The sequence below is a fragment of the Amborella trichopoda genome, chromosome 1 (genome assembly GCF_054954075.1).
Source record: "Amborella trichopoda isolate Santa Cruz 75 chromosome 1, AtrichopodaSantaCruz75HAP2 v2.0, whole genome shotgun sequence".
Taxonomy (NCBI): domain Eukaryota; kingdom Viridiplantae; phylum Streptophyta; class Magnoliopsida; order Amborellales; family Amborellaceae; genus Amborella; species Amborella trichopoda.
In genome coordinates, this window is record NC_142336.1 from 51,789,582 (window position 1) to 51,811,315 (window position 21,734).

The 21,734-nt window shown below is 36.5% G+C and overlaps 1 protein-coding gene and 1 long non-coding RNA gene across 8 annotated transcripts in view; one reads left to right on the forward strand and one right to left on the reverse strand.

Moving 5' to 3' along the window:
• Positions 1-21,734, forward strand: part of LOC148783914 (uncharacterized) — a 62,535-nt gene that overhangs the window by 23,201 nt on the left and 17,600 nt on the right. The gene's annotated exons all lie outside the window — the stretch shown is intronic.
• Positions 94-12,595, reverse strand: LOC18434907 (floral homeotic protein APETALA 2). Of its 7 annotated transcripts, none has more exons than XR_016059611.1 (10): positions 11,730-12,595; positions 10,009-10,431; positions 6,104-6,129; positions 4,475-4,505; positions 4,288-4,375; positions 4,105-4,189; positions 3,719-3,763; positions 3,502-3,611; positions 1,082-1,188; positions 94-548 (listed from the first exon to the last, which is right to left on the reverse strand). XR_016059611.1 is itself a non-coding variant. In XM_006844968.4 (10 exons), exons 2-10 carry the CDS (start codon positions 10,404-10,406, stop codon positions 399-401), a joined length of 1,101 nt encoding a protein of 366 aa, XP_006845031.1. In that variant the 5' UTR covers positions 10,407-10,431; positions 11,730-12,595; the 3' UTR covers positions 94-398. The 7 variants fall into 7 exon arrangements, 4 of the variants coding, with proteins under 4 accessions (XP_006845031.1, XP_088728617.1, XP_020523246.1 ...); XR_016059610.1 differs by having other exon boundaries at positions 6,104-6,144; XR_016059612.1 differs by having other exon boundaries at positions 10,713-12,595.

Sequence of the window (21,734 nt, forward strand, 5' to 3'; positions counted from 1 at the left end):
ATATAAATATTTCCCAATTGAAAAGCAAAATTATCAATCGTGCTACCATCAATTAAACTATAATCCAGCTACTCAATGAACAAAAATGAGAAATGAGAGGAATGTCGGACATGTATTAGGACTCTAAAATACAAACAATGTATACTAAATTCATTCTCATATATGATACTGGGAACAAATTGGTTAGAGTGTGGCAATATGTAGTGAGAAATGCAGGGAAATAAGCGTGTCACCGAACAATCCTCACCTCTTAAACAAAAAGAAAAGCCTGAAACTGTAGAAATATGTAAATATTTTATATGAACACCACTTTGAGCATTTTCCTTAGTAGCTAGGAAGAAGTGGGAATGGTACCAGTGGTTTTTCCCAGCACGTGGTGCAAACTTACAAGCATAAAATTACCGCAAATTAGGCAAAACAAATAGGCCTTTGTTTTGTGAGAATCCTGATGATGCTGCATCTGCAATCAATGGCACATGGCCATGCAATGGCCGGGTCCAACCTGAACCCCATGCTTGTGGCTCTGTGTCTGTTCTCACTCCAATGTCCTGCTCATTATCATACATGCAAATGAAATCAAAAACCACATAATGTTGCAAAAGACTCACTAAAATACATTATAAATTCATAATATGGTATGAAGAATGAACTTTTTTTTTCTTTTTTTGTTCCTTTTCTTTTTGTCTAACACTCGGATTGAGGTTCTAGCATTCATGAGCTACCACAATTATCTGTCACAAATTAATTTTTTAGTAGGGGTAATATTAATCATTTACCAAGGGTAAAACAGAAAACAATTCAACTGTAGGGGCATGTGTAACGTAGACGGCATATAATGCGTGTTACTCTCATGACACGTTTTTTTCCCATTGGTAAATGAAAGAAAATACCCCACCCTCACAATGATTTGCATCAGCTGGTGGGACATTTACATTTGAAAATCCTTGTAGAGGTCCACAAATTTTGTGTCAAGCCATGAATGTTAGCACCTCCAAAAATTAAAACGTATGCATAGAAAGAAAAGGAAAGAATGAAAATTGTATCTGGAGGAAATGATAAGAGGACGTAAGAAGACGCATACCTGAGATGCAGAATAGAGAAAGCCTGGCTGTTCGGTGTTCCTGTCACTGTCCTTTGGAGCACTTGAGGGGGATATACCCAGGCTGAGGTCCAAGTTATCAGCGCCTCCTGATGCATAACAACGGAACTTCACATGCACAGTTTTTCTCTCTTGCAATTTCAGAAAAGAACAAGAAAATAAAAAGGGGAGTACTAAATATGTTTATCAAATTTCACAAACCCAAAAAGCGTGTGATGGTCAACCATCTCATGTTTTCTTGGTAAAGTGAACAAATGTGCTCTCTCTAAAATAACTAGGACTCCAAGGGTAGCTATAATGCAAGAGAAACTAACAAATTACGGGTTTGAGTCAATAGGTACTAGCTATAGTAGTACCTTATTTTATTTTATTGTGGTGGATGGATAGCTAGAACGTGGAAGAACCTAAATTCACTTTCGAAGTAATCACAAATGAGAGTGGACATTGGTGAAAACAACATGGAAAAAACATCAAAGATAAATTGAACCATATAAAAAAAGGTTGAATTGATTGTACTTCTTCCCAGAAATTGATTAACAGCTCGACAAGTAATTTCTTTATGGGGGGCTATTGGCAAGACATAAGATACTTGCTGGGAACCACCAAGAGCATCAGGATTTCAATTTTCAAAATATATGCTCAATTTTCAAAATATATGCTCCTGTGCAAGTAAAGAAAGAGTCCAAAGCTGAAGTGGTATATGAAAGAAAAGGGCACATAGGAATATTAAGATAGAGATGCAAACAGGTCAAGTTGACCATGACCTGGACTCGGCAGAGTCCTGGCTTGACGTGCTCCCAACCCAGATAGGTCCCTGCTGTATCTGGACCTGGTCAGGTCCAGGTCTGTTGGACCAAGACCTAACCCACGGGTAGATCTCCAGCTTTCAGGCCTGAACTGGGGCCGAGTAGACCTGACCTGTTTTGCAGCCCTACTTAGCTTAACAGATCCTTAAATGGAAAGAAGAGTCAAAGGATGGATATGTTACAAAAGAAGAGGGTTCCTATACAGGGTACTTGACCTCAACTTTGATGTAGCTTAGAAGGATAAAGCAGGTTTTTGTTTAGATCAGGGATGGACAAACTTCAAGAAAGATTGTGGAGATGGATTTTGCTGAAGCTAAGGCCAACATTGACCAATTTGGTTGAACCAGATGCCATACGGCCTGGCTAGACCCCAAACCAGAACATAAAGCATCAAATAAAAAAATGGGAAGAAACAAGAGTCTAGGTCCCAACTCCCAACATCAGCCAGTTCATTCAGCCTATTTGAGCAAAACCACCCTTTTACATATTTTGTACAAGCAAAGAGCCAAGGGAAAGAAATTAGTACAATAAGAACCCATTCTTCCTACACAGTGAAGGTAAATATCAACACATGTAAAAGAGTCATCTGTTAGGAAAGGGGCTGGGGTTGTGGTAGCACCCCCACACCAAGACACGACATTGTGGTTTCCATTTCTATCAATAACACCACGTCACTAATACTTTCAAAATCTAATTCCTAATCTACTTAAAAAAATGGGTAGGGCCCTGTCTTCCCCACTGAATTACCCAAAAAAAAAAAAAAAAAAATAATCATTTGTTCGGTGACTTTGGTCTTCATAGTGAAAGTAAACTTTGAAAACACACTCCTTTTCTTTGAACTTAACAGCACGTCACTTCTATTTGAAACTCTTAAGGAGAACATATCCTCTATTGACATGACACGCAGTTCCATGAGTGGTAGGACTTAAGTAAACAAAGACTCGACCATGGTTAACTAGAACGCATTCTAGCATCCATAAAATGACAAAAAGCACATCTGATGGTTCAGAACACAGAATGGAGATATTCCACAATTCGACATCCAATAAAAAGGCACACGAACTAAAACTTTCAACTACCAGGCAAGTTCCACACCAATTCAGCACCCACTAGAATTTACATAACATCACTTGAGACTCCCCCTGCTTTCTGGACTTATGAATTAGAAAAAATGCTTTCAAGGGTATCAAACAGTTTTGGGGACTGATTGAGTATGGAGAGGCCTGCAAGGCTTTGAAGTTCCTTTGGAGTCTCAGTCACTGGAGGGAGAAGACTTGGGATATCATGAAATCTATAAAAAATACCTTATTACCCTGTAAAATGGAGGCTAATCAAAAGTTAAATCTATAACATGATGAGGCATTAGTTCTGGGCACTCAAAACTAATCAGAAATGCAATCCTAAACATGTTGTTTATCCATATTTGTAAATAAAGGATTTCCATTCTTTTCAAACAATAAGCTACCAATTAAGTGTCCACTTTTTCAAGAAAAACCTCCAGCAATAATAAAAAAACCAGGTATCAAGGCTCATGTATATACAGCCTATTGGCAAACTTTCAACAGAAAGATACCGATAAAGAAGAGAAGAGTGTACCTCCACCTGCTCCATCCCCATCTCCAATTATTTCTCCCTCATACAAACTAAGCTCGAAATTAGTGATAGCCTCCCTTCCATTGTACCTGATCGCTGCCTTATCATATGCCCTGTACTCATCAACACGCAGCAGGCCAATGTACAAACTTTAAATGATGAAAAAATAAAATAAATCAAGCTCTTTAACACATACATAATGTGGACTTCATTTTGTTACCTTGCAGCTTCGACTTCAGTGTCAAACAAACCGAGATAGATGTACCTACAAAAGAGAAAAAAGGGGGAATGTCAGCCAGTTGTAATCTTAAAGCCAAATAAAAAACACATGATCAGACAAACGAGCGATAAATGAATTTTCAAATAATAGTAGTTCTAAAAACTGCGGATCATTGCTTCCAAGATCATCAGAAAAGTTCAGACATTCTATAGATGACGATCCAAACGACATTACAAAATTAAATTCAAATTCATTGAAACATCCCATTTAGAGCTCAATATACAGATGCCCTAAATAAGTGAGATTGGGCCCTAGATTCCCTTACTTTTTACCAAGGTATTGCCCCATACGGGCTTCCCAACGCCCACATTTGTGAAGTGTCACACCTCTATATTTGGAGCTCCCTCTCGAGAAACCAGTGCTTTGGCGACGGAGAATGTGGACAAATTCTTCCTTTGTTAAATTTCTCATCTGTAATAGTCAAAGAAGTACAACAATTTGTTACCAAACATATGATTTAATTACATATAATTAAATTAAGCATCAAACTTAGGTAAAACAGAAGAAACCTGCTTGAGATCTTCTTCATAGTCAGCAAGGCTGAAATTGATATCGGCGTCCACTCCTCTGAACTTGATTGCAGCTCGATCATAGGCCCTGAAAACTCACAACATTTACGGTAAATTAACTCGAAACATTTAAGCTCAGAAGACAAAAACTAGAAAGAAGTAACAAATTTGGATATTTAGAAAATACCTGGCAGCAGCATGTGCAGTGTCAAACCCTCCTAAAACGCGAAAAGGAGTAAATCAATAAAAACTCTTTATTTCAATGGCATCTATTGTAAAAAACTTTATGAGAAGAGAATGAGACATCGAAGACCAAACAGAGAATTTGAGAAAGAATGGTGTCTCAGTTACTTCCACATAAAAAAAGAGCACCTTAGTTATTTTGGATAATGAGAGAATTTGCATCATTAACACCAGAACAGGGTGTTTACGTGTAACTTCAGGCAATCAATTCTCCTGTGATTATCATATTAAAAGCCTTCTGTGATTATTATATTAAAAGCATTAATTGGACAATTTTGTGCATTTTAAAAAGATGTTGCAAGAGTGACTCAGGAAATGTGAACAAACCTCCAGTTGGTGAAGTTTGCATAATCTAAAAAGATTTTACATGAAAATAGAGGGAACATGTGGACAATCATCGAGGAACATGTTAACAGCCCTCTAAATAATTTCTAGAAAGGGAAAAATCATCCCAATCCCATCTATATTGCCCAAATGTGCACAACTTCCAAATGTGGCCATCATGTCCCTAACTTAAAATTTTATGAATGCTCCAATTTGAAAATCATAAAATGTTCAAGAACTGCTCAAGACATCCAGGATTTCCCAGCCCTCTGTTGCTGTTTATCTAAACGTGCTAAGATAGAACGAGTGAAACTGAAAAAAGATTTCCATAACAATATATGGATAGAACTTTGTTTCAGGAATAATTTGAAGATAGAACTTCACCAAACAACTATCAAAACCTTAAAACCAAGAGCCTCAAGGATACACGGATCATTTTCAGAAAGGTGCAGCACACTCACTGAGTTCATGTACGACATATTTCAAGAAAAAAGAGAGGCTTTTTAATTGCATGCCCTATTAGTAACTGCAAACAAGAACTAGATCGAATTCCAAGAATCCTAGAAATAACTGAAGAATGTAAATGCATATACTTAAAAACTACAGGAAAGACTACTACCATTAAAACAAGATGGTCAAATAACGGGACCAAATTTCATTTTCTGGAAAAACAGAAGTTACCAATTAAATACGAAGTAGGAAAACCTGACGTGTCAGCCATTTTGCTTGAACTGTCAGCAGATTTCCACTTGGTAACAGTAGGGTGTAAGAGTGCCAATAAATTTTCATAAAAGACATAGGGGTTTGCCAGGTGAGATATAGAGGCAGCTCCTTCTAAAAGCCACTATGAAATCCTCAATTATCAATAATCCAGTTCTAAACAGTCACTGAAACATTACAATCAACATATTAAAAAAAAAAAAGTCACAGAAACATTGCTCTGCCTTCAAGCAATATAATAAAGGGATGGCATCCTCTAATTCTGCAAAGACAATCCCATCATTTTAGAAAATTAACTGCTCAATAGAACTGCAATATAGACTTCAAAAAAGGGTCATCAAAGGCCAAAACCCTAGTATTAGTATAAAAATATTTTTCAAATAAGTAAATGGTGCTATGCAAGTTATAAAATATGAAAAACTGTTCATTCGGGCCAAAACGTGAGAGAGAGAGAGAGAGAAAGATCAATTAATGTCACGGAGAAGGCATAAACAAACATATGGAAATAGGAAAATGAGAATCAAAATACCTAGGTAGACTTGCTTCCCACAGTCCCTGCACAGTAAGAAGCTACATAAATCAATAATTGGGATTAAGGAATCCCAAACCAATATTTCTACAAAAATAGGTAAAATTGAGACCATGGACCATGATAGATTGAACTATGAAACACGTAAATGACTTTGTAAGATGAAGTAGTTGTTCGCAAAGCTTTGTGAATGAACATAGCAGAGTTTTTACAGACCAAACATTCCATGAAATTCAGTCAAAAGTTAAACCCAAACCCAAACCCAAACCCACAAAAATATGTTAAATTCATAGAAGGAACCAAAGGCTAAGGAGATGATTCCCTGATAGATTAAATTATACATGTCAGGTAAACATTAACTATCATTGTCTTTTGTATGTTGTTTCTCTTGTATTTAATTGGGTTGCAAATCAAATCACACACTTTTTACAGCCATATCCGAGAGAGTTTCCAATGGAGAGATCCTCTCTGATCTGAGCTCCAAACTAGTTAAAATATGAAAATCATTAAAGATTGCAAGGCCAGTGGAAGACCAATCTGAAGAAGAAAAGTCGATCTTTATAGATCGGTTTCCTCCTCAGATTGCTAGCAGCGCTAACTGATTTTCTATGCCAAAAACACTTCCAAAGCTACTAGAATGGATCTAAAGATGAACTGAAAATAACGAAAAAGAAAAACAACGAACTCACCTAACATGGCCAGTTGGCTCGGGACACCCAAACCCGGAATCGGGGACCGTATCAGGCCCGTGGGTTGCCTACTCATTCAACTTGCAAATTGACTTAAATTTATCTAACAAAGATTCAATTTCAATATGGGGTTTTCTAGGGTTTAATGGCCTTGATCTAGGGTTAGGGTTTAAGCTCCAAGGTTTCTAGGGTAGGAGGCCTAGGCTTGGGAGTAAGGTTTAGGTTTTTCCTAAACTAGAGTTTGCTGGAATTATAGTTTTCTCTCTATGAAAATTGGGTTGGCTAGGGTTTCTAAGGGTTTTTTCTCTCCTAAATCTGTTTCTCTCTCCAAATGGTCGATTTTCAGTTCTTTTGTAGGCCTCCAAAAAGATTTCTAGATGGTTTTGATGCTTATCCATCATGTTTAGCTCAAATTTTTGGTAAAAAATGGTCAAAACCAATAGACAACAGGATTCGCGTCGTCCAGAATTTTTTGGATGCCACAAACCGTGTCATCTTGACCAAGATGGAATTTCTGCTAAACAAATGTTGTTCATGCCATATCTTTCAAACCGTGGATCAAATTTAGGTGATTCTTGAACCGTTGGAAAGCTCTTGATCTCCTCTTTAATTTAGAATAAACAACTGCCTAGTGTGGGTAAAATTTGAGGGGTCTAGAGGTCTAGGACTTTTGGGTGTCATTTCGAGGTCTAAGGGTGTCGAATCGGTGTCTGGATTGGTTCTCTATGTTTATTAAGCTCAAGATTATCTAGGATGACTATTTGGGATATTGGGTAAGCTTAAAATTTGGGTTTTCAAGTCCAAAAAGGTGACTAAGGTCTACTAGGCTATTGGAGTCCCTTGGGTTCAAATATGCTGTTTTCAGTAGGGTTGTTTTGGTCCCTAGGGCTCAAGAACTTAGGAAAAGTTGCCAATTTCAAAATTGGGTGTCTACACACAGACACACACCAAGGACACAGGTGTTAGTCGAGGGCACACTATGTAAATCTAGGAAGCATGGAGGTATCAGATCAATGAGTAAAAGATAATAGGTGTAGTTATGAAGGCACAATGTGGAAACATGTGGTTTGTAAAAGTGAGTTGGTGGAGGAGGATATGGATGTAATGAGGTGGGTTCAGAAATAAGGGATCTGAGTACACCACATATATTCGAGTGGGCATGGAAAGCATTTAGCTGGCCTAGTTAACACTAGTGACTCTATCAAGAAGATTATATTTAGAGTCATTTACGGCAGTCAGACAAACATTTGGATTGGCGCAGGCTTCTTTTCCATGGAGAACTGGCAGGTCAGCCAGTCAGTGGAATCAAATGCTTGGGTGAAGGAGAACAGTTTTGACTTGTCATCGTTGTTTTTCAATACCCATTAGAGGGAACCTGGGGGGAGGAAGTCAAGTCAGTTGATAAGGCATCTCACTAACCTAAAGGATATCTTCATCATACAAGTAAGCATTCATGGACAGGGGGGTCTTGTGCGGTCATGGAAGAACATTTGTGAGGTTACAGTCAAGTCATTCTTTAAAGCACAGCATGGGGTTTCATACCATAATATCATCGGCCACATTCTAATCTACGGATTATTAATCGCTGACTGGTTCCCACTTGGGTATGGTTAACAAAATTAACAAAATCATGACAGGGAACTATCAATGAGTCTAAAATCTAATTTGCGAACTGCTATTCCCAGATTATTGTCTCATGTTGCGAAGCGAAGGACACCACACACCATATTCTTTAATGCTTAATGGGGAAGCATGAAATATTCGTCGCATTCTACAGTATTTGAGTTTCATATAACCTGACAATGGATAACATGAACATATCTGCATGAAAGTAGGTTTCTCAACTTGAAGACCAGCAGTTATTAAAAAGAATAGTGAAAGAAGGTCCAATTACAAAAGAGGAGGGAACCTAAGACTTGAAAAAGCAATAAAGTCAAAGAAATCCAAACTTCAGGAAATATGTAACTTCTCCTCATGAAAGCTATGTACAGATGGTACTCAAAGAGTTATTGTACATTGAGCATCGATTAGGAAGACATCCAATTTTTCCATCTTTACCCTCATTTCTAAAAACTCAACGGTATGTTGATGCAAACCGAGATGGGAGGTTGGATGACAGGTAAGTCCACTACTGGATAATGCATGCTCCCTGGAGATTGCTAATCGCTCTGGAATAATAAGAACAAACATCATGTCTAGAGCTATCACCACAGGAATATCAAGCAAAGACCACAGCTGAATGCAAAATAGCATGGATCAAAAAACTGGTAACTAATCCCACTGCTTACCCACCCAAATGCATAAGAACACACTGGTAACTAGACATGTGGTTCCTCCAATTGAATCACCATGTCAATAATCATGTCTTTTCCAAGCACTTCAAGTATATTGAGACTAACTGACATTTTATTGGGAAAAAAATTACAACACCAAGCACCTGAACACTTCATATGATTCTAACTGGAATCAAATAGCAAGGAAAATAATCAGAACTCCAAGTTCTAGCAGACAACATCAAGTTGTTGCTTTGTGGCCATTCATCTCATGTCAAATGGCAACAAATGAATCAAACATTCCCATGTGAAATCTACCCAACTGATACAATCCTAAACCCTTCAAAAGCATTGCAAGATATGGAGCTGGATAGGGCCATGCTATAGAGAAGAAACAATTCCATACATACGGTTAATTTTCCTCACATAACTAATTCTACTAACAGGCAGTAGACTGATAACAGAAAGCGCTTTTGTTTCACACATTTAAAGGACCCTAGAGAAACACAAAATACCAAAAAGCTTAAGGGAGTTAAATACAAAACATATGAAAAAATATATCTGAATATGAAAGGAAGTTAAATGTGGAGCCATATATGGCATGTCATTAGATCAGTAACTTTAAACACTTGCCCACTCCATATCAAATAAGTCATGCAAGGAAGTATGTTAACAACATAGGGCATGATTCAAGATCCTATGATGACTTTTCCAACAATAGATCAGCTCACATATAAAAGAATTCATCAGTGGTGGAATAAGCTCAAAAATGGCTAAGCAAATAATACTTCATAAAGGAGATCTCAACAAAAATAGAGTTAAAAATGCACAACAATACGCAGTACCCCATCCAATAAATAACAAACAAATGAAGTACTACCACCAATCAATCTTTAGTTCGTTAAATTAAGAAAAAGAAACAAAGGCTGATGAGAGTACTTACCAGATATGTGACTCCCATCGCCCAGTCCTCCTGTAAAAGGTCACTCCACGATATTGAGAACTTCTTGACCGAGGACCACGCCTACTCTTCTTCACCACCTGGTTCAAATCCTTAACCACAGTCCCACCAAAAGCAGCAACATCTAGCCATTGGATGCTTGACCAAGATGAAGAAGGTGAAGACCCAGAACCCACAGTCCCAGTAGCAAACTCGGGAAAAAGCTGCCTGGTCACAACCATGCCCTCTGCTTCTTGATTGCAGCTTCCATTACTGGATGTAGCTTCAGAAGCCGAATTCACAACAGATGAATTAGAGGTTCCAGAGTCTTCCATATTATCCTTGGCCACTGTTACAGGAGCAAAGAGTTGCAGAGTAGGCCGCTCGTTCAAATCCCACATCACTTAAAGGCGAAGAGAATTGCACCTAATTGAAGAGAATAAACCAATGGGTCTCACGCTTTTCCTCAGTTACAATTAACATATAATTAAAGGACAACATAAATTGAACATGGAGAATGGGGTTCCCGATTTCTTGTTAGAGCCGCCCCAAGAAGATCGCAAAAACTGGATTGGATCTCAAGCCAATGTTAAATCATTTTGCCATATAGGTGGGAATAATGTACGAATGATACAAAACGCCAAAAACTAAAACTTTTGGTAGATAAAGCACTCTATTTCCACTTGTGGCAAAAGTCCAGAACTTACCGAACTAGACAGAAGGGGAAAGAATCTTGTCTTGGGGACTTCCAAAAATTTCAATTGAACATCAAACTTTATGGCTTCAGGTTTAAAGACACTCCAAAAGCACACATTTCAGAAATCAAGCACTAAGAACAACCCGCAATGGAATCAAGGTATAGAAAAGTACTCCATCATCGGAGTAGATTTTTTTATTCCTCTGCTGCTTAAACTCCCAGTCAAAATCATATCAGGAAACCTTAATCCTGGATAAAATCAAACCCGGACAGAGTAAAATCCTTGCAACTTTACCAGACCCTAGAAGCAATCTTCACCAGTGATTTTTGAAAGGGGAAAATAATAAAGGTTCACTCTATTAAAGGAGGAGCCACAACTCAGCAATAACCACAAGAGAATCAAAGCTAAAGCTGAACAGGTTTCCTACTTTCCCCAACTTTGTAGAAGAAAGCCGTATTTGCATTGAAGACCTTTACACACCAAAGAAAGAAAGCTCGCAAGGCAAAAACCTTTGAAGCATCAAAGAATCCAGCATCCACAGTTGTATTAGAAAAGAAGTGTGATCGAGCGTATTTCACTTCTTTTTTCTTTTAAGCAATCCCGAGAATTTTCACCGTTTTCTCCAAGAAAACCTAGGGAAACCTTGCCAAGACTTTGTGCAATATTTAGCAAGTCTCGACAAGATAAACTGACCTTCTTTCAGCCTTTGAAAGAAACCACGCGAAAGAAAATCGAACTCTAACCGTATCAGAATAATTTTGCAGTAAAGTGACATCCACTGGAATCAAGTTTAGAGCAAAACTTCACTGGCATTTGTTTCCGAAGCAAATTGTCGGAATTATTTTGAACTCTTGTCAAAAATCTTTAGGGAGTAGAGTTTTCAATTATTTCAGGAAAATCACCAGAAAATGGTTCGATCTTTAACAGAATAAGGGTCTAAAAAGCAGAGTAAGACACTTTTGATATTTTGTGAGCCAAAATATCAGAGAGAAGCTTAATGCTTGAGGTAAACTGTAAAGGACCAACCTTTTGAGCATCAAGTTAAGTAGTAGCCGTCAGAAAACACGATCTTTAATCAAATTAGGGTTGAAAGCGTGGAGGCTCAGCACTTTCGTTCTGTTCTGAAAAAATGACAGGCAAGAAGCTCGATCTTTAGTCTCCGTCAATCGTGGATGAGACTTTCGAACACAAAGTCGCCCTTACATAACAACGTTATTTCCACATTCCGCCTGTAACGCAGTAGAACCTGGAAAAGGAGCTCGATCATTAGCGAAAGCATACGCCTCCTTCACACCTGCAACTCCTCGCCAAAAGAGGTTGCCAAGACCATCTTCAGTACCCGAGACTCAACGCGAAACCCACAAAAGAACCACCAAAGACATCAGTAAATGAACAACTCTTAGCCCTGCAACCAAAGTACACCAGATTGCCTGAAAAGAAGCTCGATCTTAAATGGCAGCTCGATCCTCAACGACACCTCAACAAAGAAGCCCGATCTTTAACATAACTCCAGTAAATCCATGGCAGTACAACGAATCGCGGCCAAATGAGCTCGATCTTTAATGGCGCACCTGCAACTCGCCATAGACTTCAGTCACAGAACCGGCGCAACAGGAGCACAACATCGGAGAACCGAAAAGCAAGAACCTGCGAAACCTGCAACTTTTTACGCTGGAACCCAGCCGATGAAGAGAGAGGGAGAAGAGAGAGAAAAGCTCGAGCTTCAAAGCCAGGCTCGTCAGAGAGAAGAGAGAGAGTGAAGCACGAAAAAGCAAATCCTGTATCTGAAGAAAGAACCGACAATCTCCGTGAAAAAGGAGCTCTCGAGCTTTAACCAGAAGGAACTGTAAGGAAATGGCAGAGAGAACAAGCTCGACCTTTAATGGAGGAGCGGAGAAACACAGTGGAAAGAAGCTCGGGCTTTAACCATCAAGCTAAGAATCACAGTCAAAAGCGGCATTGCATCTTTAAGGAAAAACCCAGAACATAAACAATCGACTGAGCTTCAAGAAATCAACAAAAAAGGCAAAGGCGAAGACGACAAAAACGCCCCTGCTTTTTACGAAAATGACGGTAGAGGACATGATCTTTTCACCAAACATTTGAAATGCCTCCGATTTTAGCGCGATATATCTTATATGCCCTCAGGAGTTTTTAACGTTGGCAACGTACGAGGACGGCCAAACCCCAGGCATTATGGAAATGTCCGAACGCCACCATCTCATTTTCAAATACCTGTATTTTTTAAATGACCAGTTTACCCTTTGGCCATTTTCCTAGGATTATTGTTTGTTAATACTGCGCATATGACAATACGAGAAACCCAAAAATAAAGCATATTAGAGAAGAGGAAATAACAATAAAGTTGATAAAGAAATGCGAAATTAACATGGAAACTACTTGAATTATGAAATAAATTTGTCAGCTATTTGAAAAAGAGAGGGTGAGGATCGCTATGTTATTCCCTCGAGATGAGAATGTGTCGGATAGGGACCATTATGGACCTATCTCACGTTTGTGTATATAAATAAAATTATAAAAAAATTATAATGTATATCTTATATGAAAAGTATATGAATTGACCATTTATTTTTAATACAAGGAGGTCACAATCATTTTTGTCGATCAAATTTCAAATTAGGTAGTTGTGAATGTATTATTGACTATCCTTAAAATTCCAAAAAAAATATTTCCTACACATTGTATATACTCCAAGCCATCCAATTGGACATCTAATAGCTATGAACAATTATAGCTTCTTATAACAAATAAATGGTCTCTTAGTATATCCCTGATTTATATTATACAGTTGATATTATTATTATTATTAATATCCCTATGTTTTTTTAAAAAAGCAATTATTATGAATTTCATTCACCAATAAGAATTACAAAGAGGTTCATGAAAAAAGTGATGTAACCACTAACACGTGTTGGTGCACCCTACCCTTCGCTAAAGCATCAACTTCTATATTAGCCCCCCTAAAACAATGAGATAACTCAAAATAACCACCACTTAAAATGAAAACAATTTCATAAAAATGCTGCATAATCTCCAATGTGGCTTCATTCCTCTTTTCGCCTAACAATGACATTGCTTGAATCACCTTCTATCACCTTTTGGCCATCAAGATTCTTTATTATACTTAAACCTTCCAAAATAACTCTTATCTCTGCTTTGTTCATTGTTGTATGTCTACATAGTCCCGAGTAAGTGAATTTGTAATTACCTATATGATCTCTAATAGTACCGCCATAACCTGTTGGGCATGGGTTCCCAAGCTAGCTTTCATCAAAAGTTGAGTTTTAAGCCATATGAGGAGGCATTGAAATAGCATTTCAAACTTGTTTGCCATTATTAAGCTTAGTAACTTTTGATGTGTTCAAAAAAATCTGTGATTTTGAGATAAACTTACAATCCATATTTATTAACAAATCATTCATCTATTATTACTAAGGCATTGGACTTCATCCTTATCCCAACTATTTGAGGTCGACTCTATAAATCTTATTCCGCCATACTCATTTATCAAGGGTCATATCCTCAATCAAACAATAAGTTATCATATATCTTTCAGCTACAATATTTTTTGGGCCTTTCCATTGCCCTTTTATACCTCCTAATTGAATCAAATAGTTTTTTCTAAATGGTGTTGTAGTAGCTCTACATTGTACATGTTCAACCCATTTAAGCCTACTTTATCTTATTTTATCGTTTATTGAAGCCACTTTTAAATTCCATAGCATGTATTAATTCTAAATTATTCATATTATTAATGTATATTTATGGTACTATATGCAAGGTTAGGTTAGGTTGGCTTGTCCCTAACCCAAATCCAGACTTGGCCCAACTCGACAATATCCCGGCCGAACCCAGCTCAACCTGTCAAGATCTGAGCTAGACTCGACCCAACTCCAGAAAGGTCAAATGGACCCAAACCCAACTCCTCGGGTCCAAAGTCTAGGTCCAAACCCTGACCGAATAGGGCTGACCCATCGGAGCCATGAGTTGACCCAACCCACTTCTGGCCTCTTTAATTTTCCCATAATTTAGTCCAATGTTTGTTGAAAAAGAGATTTATCAAACTACTCGTAAAAAAGAAATTATTAAATATTTTAGTATTGCATGTAATGATTAGATGGATATTTTGAAACCAAATTTAAAATATAGATAAAAAATTTTAAATAATCCATATTTTATACTTAATTTTGATGAACTACTATTTAAAAATGTTGATCTTTATCAAAATCACCCAAACAGGATCAGATTCAGCTGGTTGGCAATCAAGGCTTTGGCCCCAGAAATATTTCAGGAATCTTTTCCGATCCTTTGATTCTCACTTCGGTACAAACTAGCCAAACCGTACACGTGTCAAGGGCAAAATCGCCACATGTAAAATGAGGGTGTTTTAGACATTGAGATCGACGACACTATTTTCCTTCGTATTCAACAAAAAAAAGGAAAAGATATTGCCATTTTTGGCATCCACTCAAATAAAGTACATGGTGGCCCCCTAATAATTCCTCTCTCGGAAGGTCCCAGGGCATTCTTGTCATTAACAATAAATCTCATGCCCATTTTTGTCATTTTCCAGATATTCTCAAATAAAAAATAAAGAAAAGAGAGGTGGAATAATAAAACCAGTGCTCAAACTTGAAGGTCTTGTCGGCAAGGAAGCGGCCCCGTCCTTTTCTGAAACACCTACGAAGAGACTTCGACCACCCAAAGGGCGCCACGTGGCGAGACGGGAACGGCCGATTCTCTAGCACTTTTCCTCCCAAGAATCAGACAGGAACAAAAGCGTAGGGTGAGATATCCTTATGCTTCCCATAAATAAATAATAAATCAAAAACTGTTTTTTTCTTTTTTATTAATCTTTCCGAAAATAGCCCTAAATAAAGTGGAATTGAATGCCCTTGACCTAGAAGCTTTCCCAGAAGGGAAAGGACCTCGTCGCACATGCAGAGTTGGTGGGGCACGTGTGAAATGGACGGTTGGATTTCGGGGTTCTGGTTTCTGGGTTGAAGATGGACGGATGGGCTACTGTTTTGTTGGGGGACTATGTGATCTTAGCCGTCCATTGAGTACGGATATGGGTCGTAATCGTGTTAAAGAATTTGTTGTAAATTAACGATAAGAAGGTGAAAAAACCTTTTCTTGTTTCCACATTTGGGCGTGCTCATAATGATGGCAATTATTATGAGAATTTGGATCTAACCACCGCGGGGAATGCCTTGTTAATGCTTGACCTTACATAAGTTCAAATTATCGGATATGTCCCTCGAATTTTTATCTCTATCCTTTGGAAACCTGGTCAAGTGTCATTTTCCTTAATCAAAATTAACGGCACAACCCTACTCATGCCAACTAATGCACTCGAGAACACCAACTACTTTTATTCAAATTAAAAAAGAGTGTGTTCTATGCTCCGACGGGAGCATCGTGTGTATGTATACTTCATCAGGTTAAACACCTATTTGGGAATTTTGAAAACTACCTAGGAATCACTACATGATTATTATCAAAAGAATAAAATATTGAATTTTAGGTTTTCTAACACTTAAGATCTCCTCTCAAAATGGAATTGCCTCTATTCAATATTGGGACTTTTTTTTTTTTTTTTTTTTTCAGGTGCATAAATTGTGCAATTAGGATTTTTTTTATTGAGTTTAGTATTTTTTTTTTTATTGAGCTTAATTAGGGTTGAAGATATTAAATCCCCAAAATTGGGGACCTAAAGTTAATCCTACATGTATTTTTACCCGAGGGATTAAATGAACATTATAATATTCCCTCAAAACGAAAACACTAACTATAGTGCATTTATATGTTATATGTGATTGGTAGGAAGTAACTAAACTGACCAATCCACCTAACTGACTACTATGATTTGGCAAGTTGGTTGTACTCCACGTAAGCAATGTACTACTAGTGTTTATTACATGGTACACCAAATTAATTAACCAAAAATTATATATGGTACACCATATGAAGAGTGCACAATAATATATGAAGAAAGATCTATGTGCCTTCAAAAAAAATGGGGCGCATAGAACAACGAATGTTCGGCGAGGAACCATTGAAGTCCACGAAAATAGTACATTTAGGTGACGATTTCAACAACTACTCAACGTTTGTACCACATGAAACAGAATAATATTAGTAGTGTATATTATTTGATAAAAAAACAAAAGGAAGGCATGGAATTTCCTACGTAATTCTGTACTAAAAAACTTGCAATTTTGGCTTTCAAGGAGGATTCTGGCTCATATTTCTTCCTCTTGTTAAAGGTGAGGTTTTTTTTTTTTTTTTTTCGGGTAATTCGACTGATGGAGCACTTGTGCGCAGACACTTTGCTAGTGATGGCACATCCTGCACCGTTGATTCTGATTTGACCCACACAATGGTGGTGGTTGTGCTGTAGATTAACTCTTTACTATTGCTAATTTACCTTGAATTGATATATAATGCAATTTTCAAACTTTTTGGTGGGATTTGAGCACCTGATAATCATTTGTAATTATGTACCATAATAAAATCAATGAGAGAACAAGCATACTCAAAAGACTAAATAAAAAAAAGAGTCACATAAATAATAACACCTATACAAAAGAGTTTTAAGTAGAACTGAAGCAATCAAGTTCTCAATTCTCATGACTATTAATCATGTTAGACTAAGCTTGTACGAGTTCCACATCGGACTCTTTTTTTTTTTTGACAAAGGGTACTTACTTTTTTATTCACTAATAAACTTGGAGCTATACAAAGTTTAAAACAAAACAAAAGAACTCTTGAAGAGTCTAATCGCATCCCCGTCTTAGCAAGATCATCGGCTACCACATTGGACTCTCTCTGTCCATTTCAACCATTTTCATGAGATGGGTACTATTTATTGAAAAAGTTATTCATGCATAAGGGGATCTAAATCTACAATTGCGTCCCCTAAAATAGATATTAAGTGGAGGTCCCTTTGAAAACGAAAAACAAAATCAGTACAAATTTTATTCAAAAAGTTGCGATTTTCTCTTATATATTCATGACCTATATGTCAGAGATTATATACATCTACAAGACTATGCCCAAGATCCATCTAAAAAATTGATTGTGCAGAGGGGATGCATATGTACTGGGACTTATACAAACATTGTCCTTTTGTGTCATTCTTCCCTGCACGCGAGGACATTTTGGAGGAACTCGGCCGATATTTTTTCGACGAATTCATTATCAATTAAAAAGGGGCACGTGCGTCATTATATGTCGACACTCTCCACCCAACCCTAACTTGGTGCCCTCCAGTTAAGAATTGGCGGGCCCCACTCTCGCATGTTGTGACGTGGCACCTCCAAAGCCTAGCACCTCCCTCGTATTGCTAGTCTTTAAAAATATCTTATCCCATTTTAACTCACTCAACAAAATCCCCACTTTCCTTCTTATCCTTCGCTTTATTTCCATAATGCACTTCCATCTGAAAATCCCGTCCATTATCGGATGATACGTGTCAGCTATGAGAAGCAGGATGGCATAAGTTGCATCTTGATTACACGTTGGGCTCAAGAGATCTGGACCGTTGGAATTTCACGGTTTCTTGAAAATGAGGTAATTATCCCGAGGAGCTGTGGGTAAGGTTGGGCATAGAGAGAGGGCATTTTCGACTTTTCGGAAATGTGAGAGAAGCTATGACGTATCGGTGGAGGTGGGTATTTTCAAGTCGCCATCAACCAATTAAAATAATGTTTAATATTCGATCCCCGCTGGGTCCTTCGAGATTTTCAATTTTATTTTACTAGAAATAAAATAAAGAAAATGGTCGGTACTTTTGATTTGGAAATTTCGAAATGAAAGTGAAAGGGTGGTTCAGAAAATTAATGCGATTTCTGGGTCCCTTGTTAATATGTCATTTGCATTCACGTTAATTGCATTCTGAGCGAATTGACGGCCCGTCACATCGTTGCTCGTTGTACTTTCCTCTTCAGAAGGGTCATTATCTTCACACTAAACTCCCTCTTAATAATGCCCATCGTCGCTCAAGAGTTATCTAAAACATAAATGATCCCTCCTCCACCAAGATATCAAGGGATCACCGTAAAATTTAGCAGGAATTTATAGAAAAAATAAAGTACTACGTCCATGATTAACTTTTTAAAGTATCTATAAGAAAGTTTGGCATAAATCCATAAAAAAAAAATCAAGTCCTTCATCCATGATAACGTTTTTAAAGATCCGTGACGAGATGATGGTTTGAAATCCTACCCATAAGTAATGCGTAAATAAGAGTCCTATAAGATTATTACTTTGTCTAAAATACCCAGTCTAAGATGGTTGAAACCAGTGATTTAAAAAATATCGAGTCGAATCAGACTCGTTCGGTTCGATTCAATAATTGGCACTGGACGTGTCGATTCGGGCAAATCATACAGAATTGTTCGGTTTCAGAGAGAACCTGACGATTCTGTACAGTGACTCGTCGATTCACTATCTACAATCGGCGAGTCCCATGGGCTACAAAGTGTTATTCATGGGATTATTCAAAATTTGTGATTTTTTAATTATTTTTTTTATTTTTTTGGCCATGTGATCGAATATGCAAGCTTTGTGCAGCTTTTTTCGGCCTTTTCAGTGATTAAATGGTAGAGAAATTTCGTGTTTTTTTATCATGAAAGTTGTGTTTTTAGGGTTTCCGCCTTTCTTTGTGTTTCATGCCAAATAGGGCATGAATTTGTGAAAATTTGTAGGCATTTTGATCGTAAAGTTGTTGATCAAAAAATTATGTTACGAATTTGTGATAATCGTTGAGAAAACAGAGTAATTTGGAGATTGAAGGTTCGGGTTCACAAAACTAGGCAAGAACTTTGGGTTTTTTTTTTTTTTCTGCCATATGATCAATTTCACTGCATAATTTGAAAATAATGAGTTACATTTGTAGGGTTTTTAATCTTTATTGTATCATTTATCATTTAACATATTCAATTTTATTTAATTTGCTCAATTACAGCCTGATTTTTTAGATGAACACAGTAATGTCCATGAAAAAAAAATTCTGCTGGTTTTTTTTTTTTTTTTTTCCTCCTTTCGATTTTTTGTTCACGATATATTACAAATAATGTGTTAGATTTATAGGGTTTTTAATCGTTATAGTCTTGTTTATAATCTGATGTATTCAATTTGATCTGATTTATTCAATTTGAGCTTCATTTTTTAGATTCAATGATTGTTGTCTGTGAATAACTGTTTTTTTTTTTTTTTTTTGCTCAATTTAATTGATTTGATTTGATTTATTGATGATAATGTGTTCATAATTCAGGGTTTTGATTATTTATATTGTTGTTTATAAAAAATTGTACTCAATTGGATGTAATTTATTCGGTTGGAGGTGGATTTTTTAGTTAAAATGGCTTATGTAAGGTAGCTCTGTGAAGAACATAATTTATTATTTGTTTTGTTGTAATCCATGATCGAATTTTTTTTGTAATCCACGATCGAATTTTTTTTGTAATCCATGATCGAATTTTTTGTAATCCATGATCGAATTGTTTTTTTTTTTTTTTTTTGTAAACCATGATCGAATTTTTTGTTCCTTTTTTTTTTTGTAATCCATGATCTAATTTTTTGAAAATTTGTTTTTTTTTGTAATCCATAATCGAATTTTTTGTAATCCATGATCGAATTTTTTGAAAATTTGCTGTACTTTTTTTTAAAAATCCATTATCGAATTTTTTGAAAAATGATGATTTTCCGAAAAGATGTGAAAATCGTGACAAGGTTTTGATTATCATGAGGTATTAAACCAATATTATTCACATATCGCGTCCCAACAACAACAGGGTAGGGATGAGCATGACAGTGTAGGTGAGCATGAAAGATGAACAAGCTTCGGGGATTTTGGATTGGGACCACAACAGAACACTAATACTCATGGATTTGGATATAGTCAGATGCCTACTAATATCGATGATTCATTTTTAGATCGAATCAATGAATTGTCAAACGAATTTAATCAATGGCACCAGCGTGACCAAGAACAAGAACATCGTCGTCTGTCGTTTTATTTTTAGATCATATGTTACTAATTGTATGCTTTATTGTCGTCCATGTATGTTGATATACTTATTCCATGATAATTCTATGTTTATCCATTTGTGTGACGTAAACTAAATGGTAAATAGTAGTTCATGAAGGCAAATAACATATAAATATTCGCATATTCATGCAAAGAAAATAAATTTTTTAATGAAGTACCCTCATTTTTTATTGAATTCTGAAAAAATAATAATTATAATGAATTTTAATAATTTTATTGGATATTTTTGAAGTTTTAATCTGACCGATTTACTCGATTTCCGATTCAAATCGGTTTTTGAAGTGCCCAATCCGGGTCACCGATCCACTTTTTAAACCATTGGTTGAAACAAAAAAAAGTGACTGACACAACCTCGTTAGCCGTATTAAATTGAAGTGTAATTTGATTGGTTTAAGAAGGTCCTTATTATCTTTATTTATTTTTTAAAAGTACTATAAGATTGCATACTTTGATATCATCTACTTTTATTACATGAGGGTTACAATTCTTACCGGCCACTAGGCGTTATATACTCATATTTGATATGAGCAAGATTTTTATGTTTTTCCTACAACATAAAACTTTTATACTTCACTCCGTCCAATTGTCCATTCTAAATGGATGGCTTAGATGACCTAAATCACAATGTCACCTTCTATATTATTTTATTTTTTTATTTTTATACAAAACAATTTTACCCCAAAATTTGGGCATGCAATTCTCTTTTTAACTTGCACCTATAAAAAATATATAAAAATAATATTCTCAATAAAATAAAATGACTAAGATCTTTTTGAAAGTTTCAAAGGTATTTTGGTCATTATATTTTATCAATAATATTTTTTAAAATATTTTATTTAAGTGCACTTTATTGAGATGATGGTACGTACCAAATTTCATATTCATATAGTTAGTATTAAAAAAAATTTAAAATAAAATGCTTTGAAGCATCGAATCTAAATTAAATTGTTAGT

What these genes read in the sequence shown, in the direction of transcription:
- LOC18434907 (XM_088872491.1), bottom strand. Translation starts at nt 10,406, where the DNA reads ATGTGGGATTTGAACGAGCGGCCTACTCTGCAACTCTTTGCTCCTGTA. An exon ending in CGATGGGAGTCACATATCTG is followed by an intron (nt 6,145 to 10,008) that starts GTAAGTACTCTC and finishes TGATTTATGTAG; the next exon opens with CTTCTTACTGTGCAGGGACT. An exon ending in ATGAAGAAGATCTCAAGCAG is followed by an intron (nt 4,190 to 4,287) that starts GTTTCTTCTGTT and finishes TGACTATTACAG; the next exon opens with ATGAGAAATTTAACAAAGGA.